Source organism: Sorex fumeus, unplaced genomic scaffold (assembly GCF_029834395.1).
Source record: "Sorex fumeus unplaced genomic scaffold, SorFum_2.1 ptg000025l, whole genome shotgun sequence".
In the NCBI taxonomy this organism is placed as follows: domain Eukaryota; kingdom Metazoa; phylum Chordata; class Mammalia; order Eulipotyphla; family Soricidae; genus Sorex; species Sorex fumeus.
The window spans coordinates 2,652,880-2,669,035 of NW_026606082.1; the positions used below are offsets into that span (position 1 = coordinate 2,652,880).

The following is a 16,156-nucleotide window of genomic DNA, read 5'->3' on the forward strand; positions in this document are numbered from 1 at the left end:
GTGTCCGAGACTCCACGCAGGATGCAGAATCCACCCTGCATTCTGAGGCGATTAAAGAAGAACCATCAGCTTAGCTGATGAGTGCATTCACCGAGGGTTCAAATACCAGTAGTGGAAATATGTACTCAGGGGCCAGAGTGAAATAGCACAGCGAGTAGGGCTCATGTCTTGCCTGTAACGAACCCAGATTTGATTCCCCGGCCCCTGTATGGTCCCCCGATCCCCTCCAGGAATGACCCCTGAGCTCAGAGCCACAAGTAAGTCATGAGCATTGCCGGTGTGACTCATGAAATACAACCAAACAGATACACTTGGGACTTTGTTTCTTCACTCACTTTGATCTTATTCATCTGTTCTCTGATACTGTGTTGCAAGTGCGTTTGGTCGGGGTGATCTGGCATGACACTCCTCATTTTTTAAAGGGTCTGACAGTTTCCTTAATCACTAATTCGGCGTGACCCAGCCGTGCAGTTCACAGCCAAGAAAGTGAATCCGGTCTTAGCCGGCCGACACTCAGGCTGAGCAGACTGAATCAGGAGGTATCGATCCCTGTGTGGGGCCCTCGATGATGCTCTCGGTTACAACATGCTGTACCATGTGGCTCTGTTGAAGGGAGTCTTGGTTTAAGGAAGAGGGAGGTGACTGTGAAGATGGGAGGGGTTCGGTTGGGACGGGAGGGGGTGGGTTGGGGAAAAGGAAAAGTGAGAGAGCTAGGAATCATGGCACACACGGGAGTATGGAAGCGCGGGCCCAGGACAGGCTGGGGATGTGGCCCCAGAGGTAGAACACATGCCTTACAGGTGCACGTCCTCAGGGTTCAGGCCCTAACCCTGCCCCCCAGCACGGCTGAGCGTGGTTCCAGTGACCTCCAAGCTCTGCCTCCGATTCTCCTCCACAAGAATAACCAAAACTTGATCTAAAACAACAAACAGAAGCTGGTACAGAGCATCGGGGAGCCGTGATGATTGGCTGTAGCTCTGGGTGGGCCAGTTTACTGGACATGTCCGTGCTACAGAGGGCTGATATTGTCAGGAGGAAACGGATTTCCATTTGACACAAGAATGCCCGCCAAGCACTCTGGCTTCCGGTGGAGGCATGTTCGGGTCCCCAGTGACCTTTCCTGAGCCTGGTGGGAAGCTGATGAGTTGGTGCTTCACCCTCAGGCTGATGAGCTCACAACATTCTTGTTATTACTCATTCAAAGGCCATCCCAGACCCCCCCACCCGCCCCGTGGGCCAGAGAGATGGTAGAGTGAATTGGGCGCTCACCTGTCATGTATGCAGCCAACCTGGGTTTAGTCCCTGGCACTGCATAAGGTCCCCCCGAGTACAGGACTGATTCTTGAGCACAGGAGTCAGCTCTGAGCACCACCCAGTGTGGCTCAAACTTAAATAACAAACCAACAGCCAAAATGCAGAAACAAAAGCCAGTCCCTTGAAAGGACATAGCACGAAAACCCAACACTGGCCAAGTCGTTGTTAGCTAAGTGACCTGGATTCGACTCGGTCAGCTTTTCCGGGGTGCCTGCGGTCTACCAGGGGTGTGCTTGGAGTTCTCCTGGCAGGAAGACAGGGAGGAGGGGTCAGAAGGCTGCAGGGGAGCCAACAGCTGTGGGCACACAGGATGACGCCATGCCCAGTGCTCAGGAGCTTGAGTGAGTGCCCGCCTCTTTCCAGTGACAGTGATGAAGTAGACTTGGAAAGCGCCCGGAGGCATCATCCTGACGGGGCGGGTTGGGGGGGGGGGGCAGGGGGGCAAGCCCGAACATGGCTCCTCCTGGGGCTGGGGGTTCCCCCATCTGCTACCTCTGAAAGGTGGTCAGCTGCTTGGGGCGGAGCCAGGGAGTTGGTGCAGGGTGGGGGCGGGGAGCTGTCTGCAAGAAAGCTCTTTTAAGATCAAGTCACACACAACAGAGAGATTGGAATTCAAGCTCTGGAGTCGGGCTGGGCTTTGTTCTTGAGACCTCCGGAGACCAAAGACAAGCAAGGGACGGTCACGGGGTGGTTTTCAGTAAGAAAAAAAAGAAAGTAAGGGGCAGCAGGAGGACCAGGCAGAGGGGCACAGGAACCCTAACAGAAGGTGGTTTGTGCGGGGGCAGGGGACCACTTCCTATTGGTGGCAGTTGGAAAGCGGGTGAAATTCCCCAAAACAGGGCTGGAGCGATAGCACAGCGGGGAGGGCTTTTGCCTTGCATAGCGGCAGCCCCGAGTTCAATTCCCAGCATCCCATATGGTCCCCCCAAGCACCACCAGGAGTAATTCCTGAGTGCAGAGCCCGGAGTAACCCCCGAGTATCGCTGGGTGTGACTCAAAAAGGAAAAAAAATTCCCGGAACTAAGCATGTAAAATGCCCCCAGTGCTTTAAATGAACTGATATTTATGGAGGCGTGCCGTGATGGGGTCAGCAGGAAATGGCCTGGCACTGTCTTCACCTCCCACCTCCCGGAGCTGTAATTGGGGGCAGGGGGATGGTGTCACCTCCTGGAAATCAGGCAGAGAAGCTTCCTGTAAGGCAGTGCTCCCCCGTGGCGCTGGAATGAATTTTTTTGTTTTGTTTTGTTTCTGAAAACGGGGTAGTCATCCTGAAGAGTTTGAAACCTCTGTTTTTTTTTGGGGGGGGGGGCTGGGAGGAGGACCACTACCCGGGCCCCCAGGGAAGAAGTCCCCCCCCACACACACACACCTGGTGCACTCACACCGTGTCTGTCCTTGTCGCTCAGAGCCCAGAGCCAGTCCAGTTTGATGACTGCTGATAGCCCGCAGGGAAAGGCACACAGTGCCTCTGGTTGGCCTGCCGTGCGTGGTACTGCCCCCTGCTGGCAAGACGGAGAATTAGCCGCCCGCGAAGGTCCGAGGTGCTGAGACCACAGGGGTCCCCTCTGCCTCTCCTTGGGTCTGTGTAGGGGGACTGAACTGAGGTCCCCGAGCATGGTCGTCTTCCCCCTTATTTTCTGTGGCTAGATACTTTTTACACTAACCAGTGTGTTTCACGGCACCCCCAGTTTTATCTGGCCTCTGTCAAAGAATCCTAACCAGGCACTATGGTGGGGGTGGGGGTCAGGGAGCCAGGTCTAGGCTTGAGAACTTGCCTTCACCCCCGGCTGACAGCCCTGCACTGGCCCCACCCCCAGGCCAGGCGTCCAGGTGCTGCTCACACTGACACCCCTCACGGGGCCATCTCCACGCCCTTCTGGTCGAGCTGGGTCCTGTCACAGATGCGTGCGATGCTGTCCGCAGCTTCAGTGTCCCTTCCAGCTGTCTGTCAAGAAACAGACTCCACCGGACGTGAAACTCAGGCTTTGTGCTCCCTGGAGGTGGCAGGCAGTGGGAGGGAGGAGGGGGGTGGGGAGGTTGAGGGGTACAGAGCCCCACTTCAGGTTCGTGGACCAGCTTCTGGGGAGGGAACAAAATTAATGTGTCTCGATATTTGGGGAGCCACCGAGAATCATCAGAATGCAAATTGGATGAACCGCGCCTTCTTGGGGGTGTTCTAAAATGAGTTTTCGGAATGAGTTGGGTTTTTTTTTAAGTTACTATTATAAAAACTATGGTCCTAAATTCATTGCTTCACAATGTATTTATGGGGTTTGTGGTGTGTGTGTGTGTGTGTGTGTGTGTGTGTGTGTGATTGTCCATTGTCTAGCTCACCTTGGATGATCATCCAACAATATTGGGCGGCATTTGTCTCCCGCTTGGTGTGTAATTCAGAAGCCACTTCCCTCTCTCTCTCTCTCTCTCTCTCTCTCTCTCTCTCTCTCTCTCTCTCTCTCTCTCTCTCACACACACACACACACACACACACACACGCACACACACACACACACGCCCCACTCAAGCGCCTCCTATTCTGACACCCCTCGCTGCAGCCGGGTGCCGCGTGCGCCGTGGGGAGAACTTGGCACGCCTTGCGAGCTGTTGACGGGGCCCTTTGCTGGCGCCCCTTTCAGGCGGCCGCGTCGGGAAGCAGCTGCTGTCACACAGGCTCCGCGGACCACGTGCCTCCCGCAGAATGGGGATCGTTACTAGCCGAGGGCCCTGCTTTACCGTCCTCCAAAATAGAAACAGACTCTCTGGTTTTGTTCACAAAGAATAATCAAGCCTGCATTGGAAACAGATGTGCGCCAGGCGTTCCCCCTCGCAAGCCCCCACTTTCCCTTCACGGCGGTGCAGGGACGCTCTGAGCAGCGTTTTGGAAGGCTTCTTAGAACCTAGTGGGACGTGGCCTTGCCGGGTTTCTCTAACGGGGTGGGGAGCAGTGGCACCCACGTGCATGTGTGCCGGGTGTGTGATCGGCACCCGGTGTGTGTGTGTGATCTGGCTTGAAGTCCAGACTCCTCCCAGCCTCTCTCTTGTCCCCCCAGCATTGGTTTTGTTTAATTTAGCGTGGAGAGCTTCTGCAGAGCACATCGCTTGGTTTTGTTTTGTTTTGTTTTGCTTTTTGGGTCACACCCAGTGATGCACAGGGGTTACTCCTGTCTCATGCACTCAGGAATTACCCCTGGCGGTGCTCGGGGGACCATATGGGATGCTGGGAACCGAACCCAGGTCGGTTGCATGCAAGGCAAATGCCTACTCGCTGTGCTACCACTCCAGCCCTACGCCAGTTCTTTTTCACCAAAAGCCAGGACTTGGCCGTTTCTTCCTAGACTCAGGCCCCAGCTGCAAATCAAGATTACCTGAAGGGTTCTCAGGCCTTGGAAGTTGAACCAGAAGCTTCAATATCTTTTTTGTTTTGTTTTATTTTGTTTGAGGCCACAGCTGCCTATGCTGTGTTTACTCCTGGCTCTGTGCTCATGGAACACTCCTGGTGGGCCCTGGGGACTCCATGCAACGCATGGGATTGGCCACATGCAAGGCAAACCCCTTGCTCTCTCTCCAGCCCCTGGATAAAGTGTCTTTGTGACATGGGGACAGCTAAGTGCCAAGCAGAGAAATGGAGGCTTTCCTAAAATTAGAGAAACTTTCATTCCTTTTCTCTCTTTTTTTTTTTTTTATAATTTATTTCTTTATTGAATCACTGTGGGAAAAGTTACAGAGCTTTCGGGTTTAGGTCTCAGTCATGTAAATATCAAGCACATTTCCCTTTACCAATACTTATTTTTAACCCCGAATCCCAATAGACCCCCACCTCCCACCCCTCCCAATTCTTGTGAAGCAGATGAGCTCTAGTTAATACTCTATCTACTTTGACTAGATAGATTGTTTCGATAGAAGATGCACAATTATTGTTTAGAGTTTACGACCCACCCCCCACAATCAGACATGCTGAAACAGCGTTGTGAAATGATTTGCTTTCTACAACTTGGTTTAAGAATAAAATGATGTCGCGGCCGCGCGGTTTTGAATTTCTGCTCTTTTACTTATTGACCCTGGAAGAATTTCTATTAAAAGTTAGATAGTTAAGAGATTGGTTTCTGTGCCCTGGAGTCGTGGCCTTGCCGGAGAGCCGCTCATGGGGGGCAGCTGGCGACCTCGGTGGGGCGTGGGGGACGGCCCACAAAGCCCCCCTTCCCATGAGGTCCCTGCCGCTCCCGCCAGCCCTGGCTCAAACCTGCTGTCCACAAGGCTCCCGTGCGGCCGCCATCCATTCCTTTTCTCTTGAACCAGGAACCTGTTAGTATCTCTGTGTGTTTGGCATTAGTGATATTAATATACTTTTAAACTGTTTCTTATAAACAGCAAATGGATATTGTTTGCTGTTACATTCAGTCTGCCTTCTAAGTGCAGTCATTTGTTTCTTTCCCTGGAAACAAGGTGTCAAGGATATTTTCAGTTGGGGCAGAGCCCTAAGACCGCAGTGGGGCACTTGCCCTGCACGCCGGCAACCCGGGTTCCATCCCCGACATCCCATCTGAGTCCTCAGAGTCTCACCCGGTGTGATCACTAAGCACTGAGGCGGGCGTAAACCCTGTGCACCATTGGGTGTGGCCTAAAAGACAAAACAAAATTAAAAGAATATTTTCAGTCGAAAGCTTTTTGTGAAGATTAGTGTATGTTTGCTTGGTGTTCATTCAGCGTGATTTGGTGTTTTTGTTGTTGTTGCTGTTTGTTTTTGAAATGAATGCTCCAAAGACAGAAAAACACTTTGCATTTCACAGCAAGAGGAAAAAGAAAAAAAGAAGGTTTAGAGTGCCCTCTCTCGTACAAAGTGAAAATTAAAATGTTTAAACTAGTAAATGCCCCAGAATACAGTCATCGGGTTAAGAGATGACTGTACAGCTGCGGCCAGCTTTTTCAGATCTGTGAGAGCCTGGTGAGGAGTTCCGGTAATGGTTTTGCTCGTTGGTCCAATGGATCGCCATCCTAGAGAGTGAGCTTCGTCCTGGCTGGTTTCTGCAGACCTGGAATCAGCCCCTGCAGGGCGCTGCCATTGGCTTGATCGCTAGAACTCGTCACTTTAGTGACACCCTTCAGCGATGCCATTTTACAGGTGCCCATTTTACAGGTGAGGAAATGTATCCTGAAGTGCTTTTGTGACTAGCAAGTAGCCAAGTTGCAACTTGAACCCAGATTTTTTTTTTGACCAAGAGCCTGCGGCCTACCCACATGAGCTGTCCTCAGAACTGGACAGCCTGGTGGTACGGGTTGGGGCTTCTACTCAACAGAAAGCATGGCCTATGGTGACAGTTGCAGCACAAGTGCTTGTGTGCAGATTCCAGTTCAGTCCTGGCACAGTGTGGGTCCCCAAGCACCACCAGGTGCAGCCTGGGCGGCCCAGAGCCCGAATTTTGAAGCATGCAGCCTGCTTGGGTGACTGCCCTGGGACAGCCGTGTCACGGCCCAGGTACATCTATCTCGGGAGACCGAAAGAAAAAGAGGGAAAATGAAAGAAAAGAAAAGGAGAAAGAAGAGAAAAGAAGAGGAAAAGGGAGGAGAAAAAAAGAGACCTTTTTTAGAGAAGAGCCCCAATTCATCTTGGTCAAGTTTGGGATTGGCTAAAGCTATTTGGGTTGTTTGAGAAACCAGTTTTTATTTTGTTCAAAAGGTTACCTACAGATTTGTCTCAAATAGCGCTGCGATTGCTATTCTATGAATGAGCTTTATTTTCATGACTACTTGTTGACTCATTGTTTTTTAATTATATTTTAAAATATCCTGTGGGATAGATTTTCCCAGACACATTTTAGTGCCAGGGTTTCGTTGACACAAGGACCAGGCCACTCAGGTGAAACTTAGGCCTCGTTCTTCCAGGATCTAGCATGCCTGATTCCTAGTTTGTCTCTGGAAATGACCAGAGTTGACGGCCTGTGCCTTACTCTCATTTTCAATGAACCAAACACCAGACAGTGTGATGTGTGCTGACTGACCTAGCCCCACGTGGTAAAGCGTGTTTTTTTTTTAATTTCCACAGTCACAGCCCTTTTAGACAACATAAAACCAAAGATAAGCACGAGATAGACCGAATGACACTCACCGTGGTAAGGAAATGGAAAACTTTTAATTTTTTTTCACACCGTAACTGTCCTGCTTCATTCCATTGCAGTGAGTAGAAAAGTTTGCTCTCTTAAAAGTAAGTAAAAAGTAAGATATTGCTACAGGAAAGGGGAGAGGGGAAACGCATGCTGGGGCCAAGCACCAACTCTGCCAAGAGTGAGAGAAAAGATAACAGAGAGGGGTCCCGAGTGATAGGACAGTGGGTAGGGCGCTTGCCTGGCATGCAGTTGACCCGGGTTCGATCCCCAGCATCCTATAGTTTCCCTCAAGCACCACCAGGAATAATTCCAGAGCACAGAACTAGGAGTAAGTCCTGAGCATTGCTGGGTGTGGCCCAAATTTTCAAAAAAAAATAAAAGATAGCTGAGAACCAGGAACAGGCAGGAAAGGGATCAAGTATGAAATGGGGGGTGAGGGGTCACTGAAATGCAGAGAGGGGGGCAAGGGAGCCGAGCAGACTTCTCCCTGGGCTTCGACAGACTTTGAAAACATTGGTTTTCTGTGTCTTTGGAGTCAGTGTTCAGTCGTGACCTAGCTGCGGTTTTCTCCTTGGCAAGAAAAGGTTTTTCCACCGGGCGGGGGTGCGGGCACTGTTTCCAAGGGTGCACTTCTTTGAACTGGTTTTCTCTCTGCCCACCCAGAACGTGGAACTTCCCGACACCTTCTCCCCGGAGCTGAAGTCCCTGCTGGAGGGCTTACTGCAACGCGACGTCAGCAAGCGTCTGGGCTGCCACGGAGGCGGGTAGGCTTGGCCCCTGGCAGGGTTCTCGGCCCCAGGGCAGACCCACTGTTTCATTAGAGCCCAGCACAGTGAACCATGCCCTGGCCCTCAGAAACTCCTACTGCACCGGAGCGCTAGGTGCTGGGCTGGGAACTCCCTCGTGACTCACCCATCAGCCAGGGTTCCTCTAAACGTGGAAGGCTTGTCAGCTTGGGGAATACTTTGATTTTTATTTATTTGCCCTTACCTCCGCTCCATTTCCTTGCTGACTCTTCGAGGTTGGATGTGAAGGCGGAAAAGAGGAGTGTTTATGTGTTTGTACTTGGGTAGTGTGTGTGTGTGTGTGTGTGTGTGTGTGTGTGTGTGTGTGTGTGTGTCTGCATGTGTGTGTGAAGGTTTCAGCAGGCTGAGAAGTCAGCACTTGGCCCCTCTCGCTGATAAAACGAAATGAATGACTAGATAGGCCTCTCATTTTCTCTTTCATGACATTTGCTCTCCGAGCTCTTTATTACGGAGATCGGTAATTCACACTTAAAAGTGCTTTCAGGAACAGTCCTCCCTAAATGAATCTATGAAAACTCCTTCTCTTCAACTGGAATAAACAGTCCCAACCCGTATTCCTAGATGCTGCCGGCACCATTTCTAAACATCCCGGGACTCCAGTGTTGCTTGGAAGAAAGCATGTTTCCTTAAAACAAACAAACAAACAACAACAACAACAAAGATAGTTGTTTCTGTGTGGGCATAAGTTTTGGTGTCAGGCATTCAAAGGAGGAGACAGATTTTGGGAATTATTCCCCAACGCACCCATTGCGTGGATCTGACCCTCTCTCCCTTTAACAGAGCGCAGGAAGTGAAAGAGCACAGCTTCTTCAAAGGAGTCCACTGGCAGCACGTCTACATGCAGAAGGTACTCCCCGGGGACCCCAGGGTACCACGGCCTGTGCTCACTGCCCCACCACCCCACTGCTGGGGTCCTGGCTCTGTCCCAGGGTCCCCACCCCAGACTCCCCCGTCTATAAGTCTCTTCTTGCTCATCTTCCACCCAAGGTGACTTCTTGCTCTCCGTTCCCCGGGTAGAAACTTTGATGATGCCTTTCCCGGACACTGATGAACGGTCAGCTGGATCGCTCAGGGCATCTCCTTCCACTGTCCATGTACTTGGGCCTGGATGTTTCTTAGCTCCTCCTTTTCGAACTTCTTATCTCGGTCTCAGTGTGAGACAGCTCACATTGTTTTCCTCTCCAGTGGTCTTTATAGAATGATGGGAGAGGTGTTTGTCATCAAAGTAAACTGTCACTGTCACTGTCCTCCCGTTGTTCATCGATTTGCTCGAGCGGGCCCAGTAACGTCCCCATTGGAGACTTTGTTGTTACTGTGTTTGGCATATCGAATACATCACGAGTAGCTTGCCAGGCTTTGCCGTGCGGGTGAGATACTCTCGGGAGCTTGCCCGGCTCTCCCAGAGGGGTGGAGGAATCGAACCCGGCTCGGCTGGGCCATCCTGCTCAAGGCAAATGCCCTACCACTGTGCCATCGCTCCAGCCCATAAATGTAAACACAAATTTTTTTTTGCTTTGTTTTGTTTTAATTTTTTGATTTTATAAAGTAATTCACAATGTTTGATTATATTTAATATTCAAACACCAATCCCGCCACCATATACCTTCCCACCAATATACTTTGGGTGTTTCCATCCCATATCCCAATCCCTGCCCCAAAGCAGAACAGAAATAATCTATTTCCCTCCAACGTTGGTGGCCTTCTACTTTGAATCCCATCAGAAGGGGTGCGGTACTCTTGGAGTATGTCGGTCCTGTGAATGATTTGCACTGGCTTGTAGCTTGGGACAGGTCCATCAGGTCCTCCGGTCACTGAAGCTTGTTTGGATCTTGCAGTACCCTCCACCCTTGATTCCTCCCCGGGGGGAAGTGAACGCCGCCGACGCCTTTGACATCGGTTCGTTTGATGAGGAGGACACCAAAGGCATCAAGGTACGAAGGGGATATTGGCCTCCATTGCTACTTTGGAACCGTTGACTGGAAATCAGGCGGAGTGGGTTGCCTTAGCATAGGCGGTGAGCGGTATCTTCCGAGGGCATTTTCCATCTGCGTTTGAAGAACGGGGGTGTCCCAGGCTTCATCTTCTCCTACACCGTGAAGATTTTCCTTGGCCCAATAATGCCATGTCTGTCAGATGCCAAATGGTCAGGCTTTTCGTTGACTTGGATAGATCTGTGATTAAAATAAAATGCGAGTGTAGACAGAACAGGGGCCCACAACTTGGCAACTGCAAACGTGTGTGCCATTTGACGTGTTCTCAGGCATCCCATCTCACGGCGTCCGGACGGAAAGAGCAGACAGCGTGACTCATTGTGCGCGTGTCAATCAGAAGTGAAATAATCACTGCTTTTTAAAAAAGACAGCCCTCCGCATTTTCCAAACTTCTGTTCATATCACTATTTTCCCAAGGAGACAAGGTGTAATTACAGATAGTGAGTCACGAGGGAGAACTCTTGGGGCGCGAAGCCACTGTATCCCCACATGTCAGGCTCACATCTGCCCCCCTTTCAGAGCCTCCCCCAGATCCTGCTCCCGCGATATGTGCTCTCTGCCTCCCCAGCTGCCTGCGTGGATCCCTGCTAAGCCCCCCCTGCCCCCGACGCCCCCACCCGAGGTTTCCCTGTGATCGGTTTAATACCTTCCAGGTGTAGCTATAACAGGTGGATGATGACAAGAGGCCTGACAAGGGGGTCCAGCAGAAATGCCCAGGAAGGGAAGCAAGGAGGGGGTGGGCACAGAGATGGCACGGGGTGGCTGCATGGGGACAGAGCAGGCGGGAGCGACTCCGGGAAGATGTGAAGGTGGACAGGGAGGTCGGCCACTGTTGAGGAGGCCACGGCCATGGGATCCTGGCGGGTGGGCATGGCTAGAATTCAAGAGAGACCAGGAGGGCAGGGCCGAGTTGGAAGGTCTGCTGAGTGAACCGGCCCACTGAGGGCCTCCTCTGAAGCCTTCGTTTGCTCCCACGGACTCTGGAGTCGTGACCCAGAGATCTCTGAGTATCAGTGAGGTCAGCCGTACTCTCTGGTGGCTCTCAGGGGTTAGCCATGCTCCGTGCTGGCCCACAGAGCAGCTCTGCTTCTGGCCTTAGTCTTGCCGGACAGGTCAGAGAGAGGCTGCCCCCCCTCAGGAAGTGGACGTGAGGGGCCCAGCACCCAGCTCTGGCAGAGAGTCCCGCCGGGGAGAACGGGGGCTATTCGTTGTCTTTAAGGGACGCCCAGCTGGGAGGTGACTCGGTGGTTGAGAGATGTGCCCTACACATCTCGGGTCCTAGTCTAGGGCCCACAGTAAAATCAACTAAAAATGGTCCAGATAGCACATTATTCTTTGAAAAAATTTAAAACCTCACCTAAATATACATTTTTCCTTTTTTGTTTCACTTAATTTGATATGCCAAACACAGTAACAACAAAGTCTCCAATGGAGACGTTACTGGGCCCGCTCGAGCAAATCGACGATCAACGGGAGGGCCTTTACCTTTACCTTTAATTTGGGGGAAAAATCCAGGTGAAGGGGCTGGAGAGACAGTGCAGTGGGTAAGGGGCAGACCTGGCACATGGCTGCCCCAGACTTGATCCCCAGCACCACCCAGGGGCCCCTGAGCACCGTCAGGAGGGATCCCTGAGCTCAGAGCCAGGAGTAAGCCCTGAACACCACCAGCCATGCTCCCCCCACCGCCAAATGAATAAGTAAATAAAAAACACAGGCGGAGTCATGAAGACCAGGGGTCTCTGGAGCTGTCTGGAGACAAAGCAGAGTTGCCCCTTCCGGAGAAACTCCTCGGAGACAAGGGTGGTTTTTTTCCCCCAAAATCTTCATAATCTTTTCAAAGTGCTCTTAGCCTTGGCATCCCGTTCTACTAAACATACACCCCCTCCGCACACACAAACTCACACATACACCTGCAGACAACGCACACATCTACACACACAACACACACAGCACACCTACACACAACACATACACACTCACAACACTCATACACACATACCTACATACACTCTCACACACCCCTACACACAACACATATACCCCCCTACATACACACACACACTCACACACACACACACACACACACACACACATCCTCCAGTGTTCATACTCAGGCATGGGGCTAGGGTTGCTCTGGGTGTAATTTGGGTCCAAAGATGAATGGGCCACCGAAAGAGAAGGGGACTCTTACGAAAAGTGAGCTGAAATCCAGTTCGGCCATCTCACACGTCACCAAGGGGCTATGGGACCCCCGGACCAGGGTCTGGGCATCAGTACTTCCAGCTTTTGATTTGCTAAAGGCCCTACGGGCAAGTGTCGAACCTTGCTCTTTCTCTGCCTTTAACTAACTGCCCATGGGGATAGCACTTCCTTTTCCTTCCTCTGCCATGAGCAGATCCGGCCTTTAAGGAGACGAATGCATTTGAAGAACCCCATCTCTTCTTCCCGCAGAATCATCAGCATTTCTGCCCTACAACTGGCTCAGATGCATGAAAAGATTGGGTTGTTTTGGCTCATTTGCAAGATGTAGCAAGTGAAAGAAATGAAAGCATTTGGTTGGTTGGTTGGTTGGTTGGTTTGAGTGGGGAGCCACTCCCAGCAGTGCTCAGGGCTTACTCCTGGGCTCTGTGCTCAGAGATCACTCCTCGCATGGATCGGGAACCAGATGGAATGCCTTGACATCCCATTCTACTAAACATGCACACACACACACACACACACACACACACACACACACACACACACACACATACCCACACCCACCCCCCCCACACACACACATATGCAAAACAAACACCCCTATCGGCTGTACTGTCCCTCCAGTCTCAGAAGTAAAGAATTCTGAGCTGAAGTTAGGAAGAAAAATGTTATTTTCTGGCAAACGTTTTATTATAGTGGCTCGTTTATGAATAGTTTTAGAGCTTTAGAGAAATATGGGCTGGAAGGGAGAACTCAGTTCTCTCTGTCGCTTATGTTCATGAGTTGGATTATTCGATTAAAAGTTTGATTCCCTGTGACATTTGTGAAATGAACAGTAGATCCAGCCCTCAGTACCTTCTGATTTTCTTACTTTCCAGATTGATTCAGACCCTTGTCAAAACCCTCCTGGCTTCTCCCTTGATAATGATTTATAAAACACTCAAGACACGGTTTCCTAACTGGCACAAATAAAAGATCCTCACGAGAATTAAGATTTTATTTTTATCTTCAAATCCTTTATTACTTCAAACGAAGTCCTTTGCTTGTTCATCTCATGGAAGTGCAGTAAAAGGGATCTGGGGATCAGCTGAATCCGGTCATTTCGAGACAGCCGGCTCAGAACCCGCCAGTCAGGTTTACCAAATTGTTTGTAAATCCTGGTGGGCCAGATTGTCGTGAGCAGATAGATCGTCTCCAAGTGATGTGCTTTGGTCTGGTTCTTTTCCTACATATAATTACGGTCCTTCGGAGTCTGTGGCCTTTGTAAATGCACTCAATTGCAAACATCTCATTTCTTCCACTAATAAGCTTTTTCAAATTTCAATAATAAGCTTCTTGATTGCGACCAAGAACTCTACAAGAACTTCCCTTTGGTAATCTCCGAACGCTGGCAGCAGGAAGTAGCGGAAACAGTTTACGAAGCAGTAAATGCAGACATGGACAAGATCGAGGCCAGGAAACGAGCTAAAAATAAGCAACTGGGCCATGAAGAAGGTAAAAAAAAAAAAACTTGTCTGTCTCAAACTATTTCTAATGTGGTGAATTTTCAAAACGTCTGGTGAAGCTAAAGAAGGACTAGGGTCATAATCGCCAACAGAGGGTCACCATGTGCTAATAAAAATGCCCTGTGAGGGGCTGGAGTGATAGCACAGCGGGTCAAGCGTTTGCCTTGCACGCGGCCGACCCGGGTTCGATTCCCAGCATCCCATAGGGTCCCCTGAGCACCGCCAGGAGTCACTCCTGAGTGCAGAGCCAGGAGGAACCCCTGTGCATCGCCAGGTGTGACCCAAAAAGCAAAAAAAAAAAATGCCGTGTGAGTGTTCCATTTTATCTGGCCTCAGAAAGTTCAGTCGAATATTTGAGAGTCTTTCATGAACATACATCAACACAGTTGTCCACAGAGAAAGGGCAGCGTTTTGGGAGCATGTCCATCTTCCTCGAAGAGTTGGGGAAGGGTTGAGGGTGGGATTGAAAGGTTTTACTGAGCTTGCCCAGGCCAGCTGCCAGCCTGGTGTCAGAGCACTGGCTGCTGCCTCTCACCGCTCTGCCCTTCTTTGTTGTCCTTGGACTGGGGACCTGCAGTTTCCTCGCTGGCTGCTCCCTGCACTGCACACAGCTGGTCTTCTGAGGACCAGTGCCTTGTTCGTCCCTTGCCTACGTTTATATCGCATTCAGTCAGCACACAGCAGCACCGAAGAGTTGCCAAGCCAGGGCAGTTAGGATAGAGGAGGGAGCAGTATGATAATAATCGTTGGAAATGATAATTTTGGACAGGAACTGAGTGTTGAGAGTAGGCAAAGGGATATGTTTGATATGCTCTTAATACCGGTTTTGCAAACCATAAGGCCCGAAAGGAAAGAGAGCTGGGGCAGGGAGTGAGGGGGAGGGAGAGAGAGGGAGAGAAGAGAGAAAGAGGGAGAGAAGAAAGAGACTGTGTGTGTGTATGTGTGTGAGAGAGAGAGAGACAGAGAGAGAGACAGAGAGAGAGACAGAGAGAGAGAGGAGAGAGAAGAGAGAGAGAGAGAGAGAGAGAGAGAGAGAGAGAGAGAGAGAGAGAGAGAGAGAGAAAGTGCCTGCCCTAGTTGGGACAAACTGGCAGGCAACTGAATGTAACCTGCCCCCACGGCAGAGCCTGGCAAACTCTACGTGGTGTACCCAATATGCCAAATACCAGTGACAATGAAGGGTCTCATTCTCCTAACCCTGAAAGAGCCTTGAATATGGCACTTTTTAAAAAAAAATCTCAGGGCTAGGACGAAGGAGACGTTACTGGGGCCTGCTCGAGGCAATCGACGAACAACAGGATGGTCGTGATTGTGAATACTAGTTGGGTAGGAGGAAGGAAACTGGGAGCCTTGATGGTTTGATGGTGGGGAATGTGCACTGGTGAAGGGATGGGTGTTGGAACATTATATGACCGAAACCCAATCATGAACAACTTTATAATCGCATATCTCACTGTGATTCAGTTTTTTTAAAACCTTAAAAAAATTGCCAAGCCATATTTTTTGTAGCCGTTGAGTATGATGTCAGAAAGTGAAAATATAACAGCAAGTACTCAGTCCTTCTCGAGCTGCCAAAGTATTATCACTCTGGAATTATCCAAATCTTAGGAATTTTTGTGCATTCAAATGTGATGAATGATTAGGATGTCATTTTGTTTTACCTCGAAGCAAAAACATTTTTTCCCCAAGGTTCATATTATCCAGCAGTGACCAGAAAGAATTTCGACATAGACCACTGAGGTCACCTGTGTTTACATACATAACACATTTGTGAAATTGCTGCTTTGGTTGGGAGCATGTTGGTGCTGGCTCCATCAGTCTCATCGAGGGGATCCAGGAGCATTTCTCATCTACTGAGGAGGGTGGCCAGGATCCTGGAAGAGAGGACGTGCCCCCCAGGCCGCTAAGCACAGCCCCAGGAGTCAGAAGGGACTAGAATAATATTCCGTGTGCTCCCTTCTGCACTCGGGGGAACAGGCTTGGTTTCTGGGCTCTCCTTTAGAGATATACCATGGAAATGGTTCGGAAACTGGCTTTGTTCACATTAGTCTCACACACGAAATGATGTATTTGTATTTGATCAAGAGACAGCCATGATACTACCTGAATCTTTACAAATTGGACCAAGGAAATTATATATATATAATTATATATATAGATACATATGTAGCCACATAAGTATCAATTTGATATATATTTTATATACCAATTCGATATATATCACTTGAGATAGATGTCGATCA

The 16,156-nt window shown here is 50.2% G+C and overlaps 1 protein-coding gene across 3 annotated transcripts in view; it reads left to right on the top strand.

Moving 5' to 3' along the window:
* The window catches only part of GRK3 (G protein-coupled receptor kinase 3), a 159,003-nt gene that overhangs the window by 135,588 nt on the left and 7,259 nt on the right, over positions 1-16,156 (top strand). For all 3 annotated transcript variants that reach the window (XM_056114452.1, XM_056114453.1, XM_056114454.1), the window contains 5 exons: positions 7,352-7,418; positions 8,076-8,176; positions 8,999-9,065; positions 10,054-10,149; positions 13,740-13,902. In XM_056114452.1, coding sequence (XP_055970427.1) covers positions 7,352-7,418; positions 8,076-8,176; positions 8,999-9,065; positions 10,054-10,149; positions 13,740-13,902 — 494 coding nt within the window. The remainder of the gene's footprint in view (positions 1-7,351; positions 7,419-8,075; positions 8,177-8,998; positions 9,066-10,053; positions 10,150-13,739; positions 13,903-16,156) is intronic.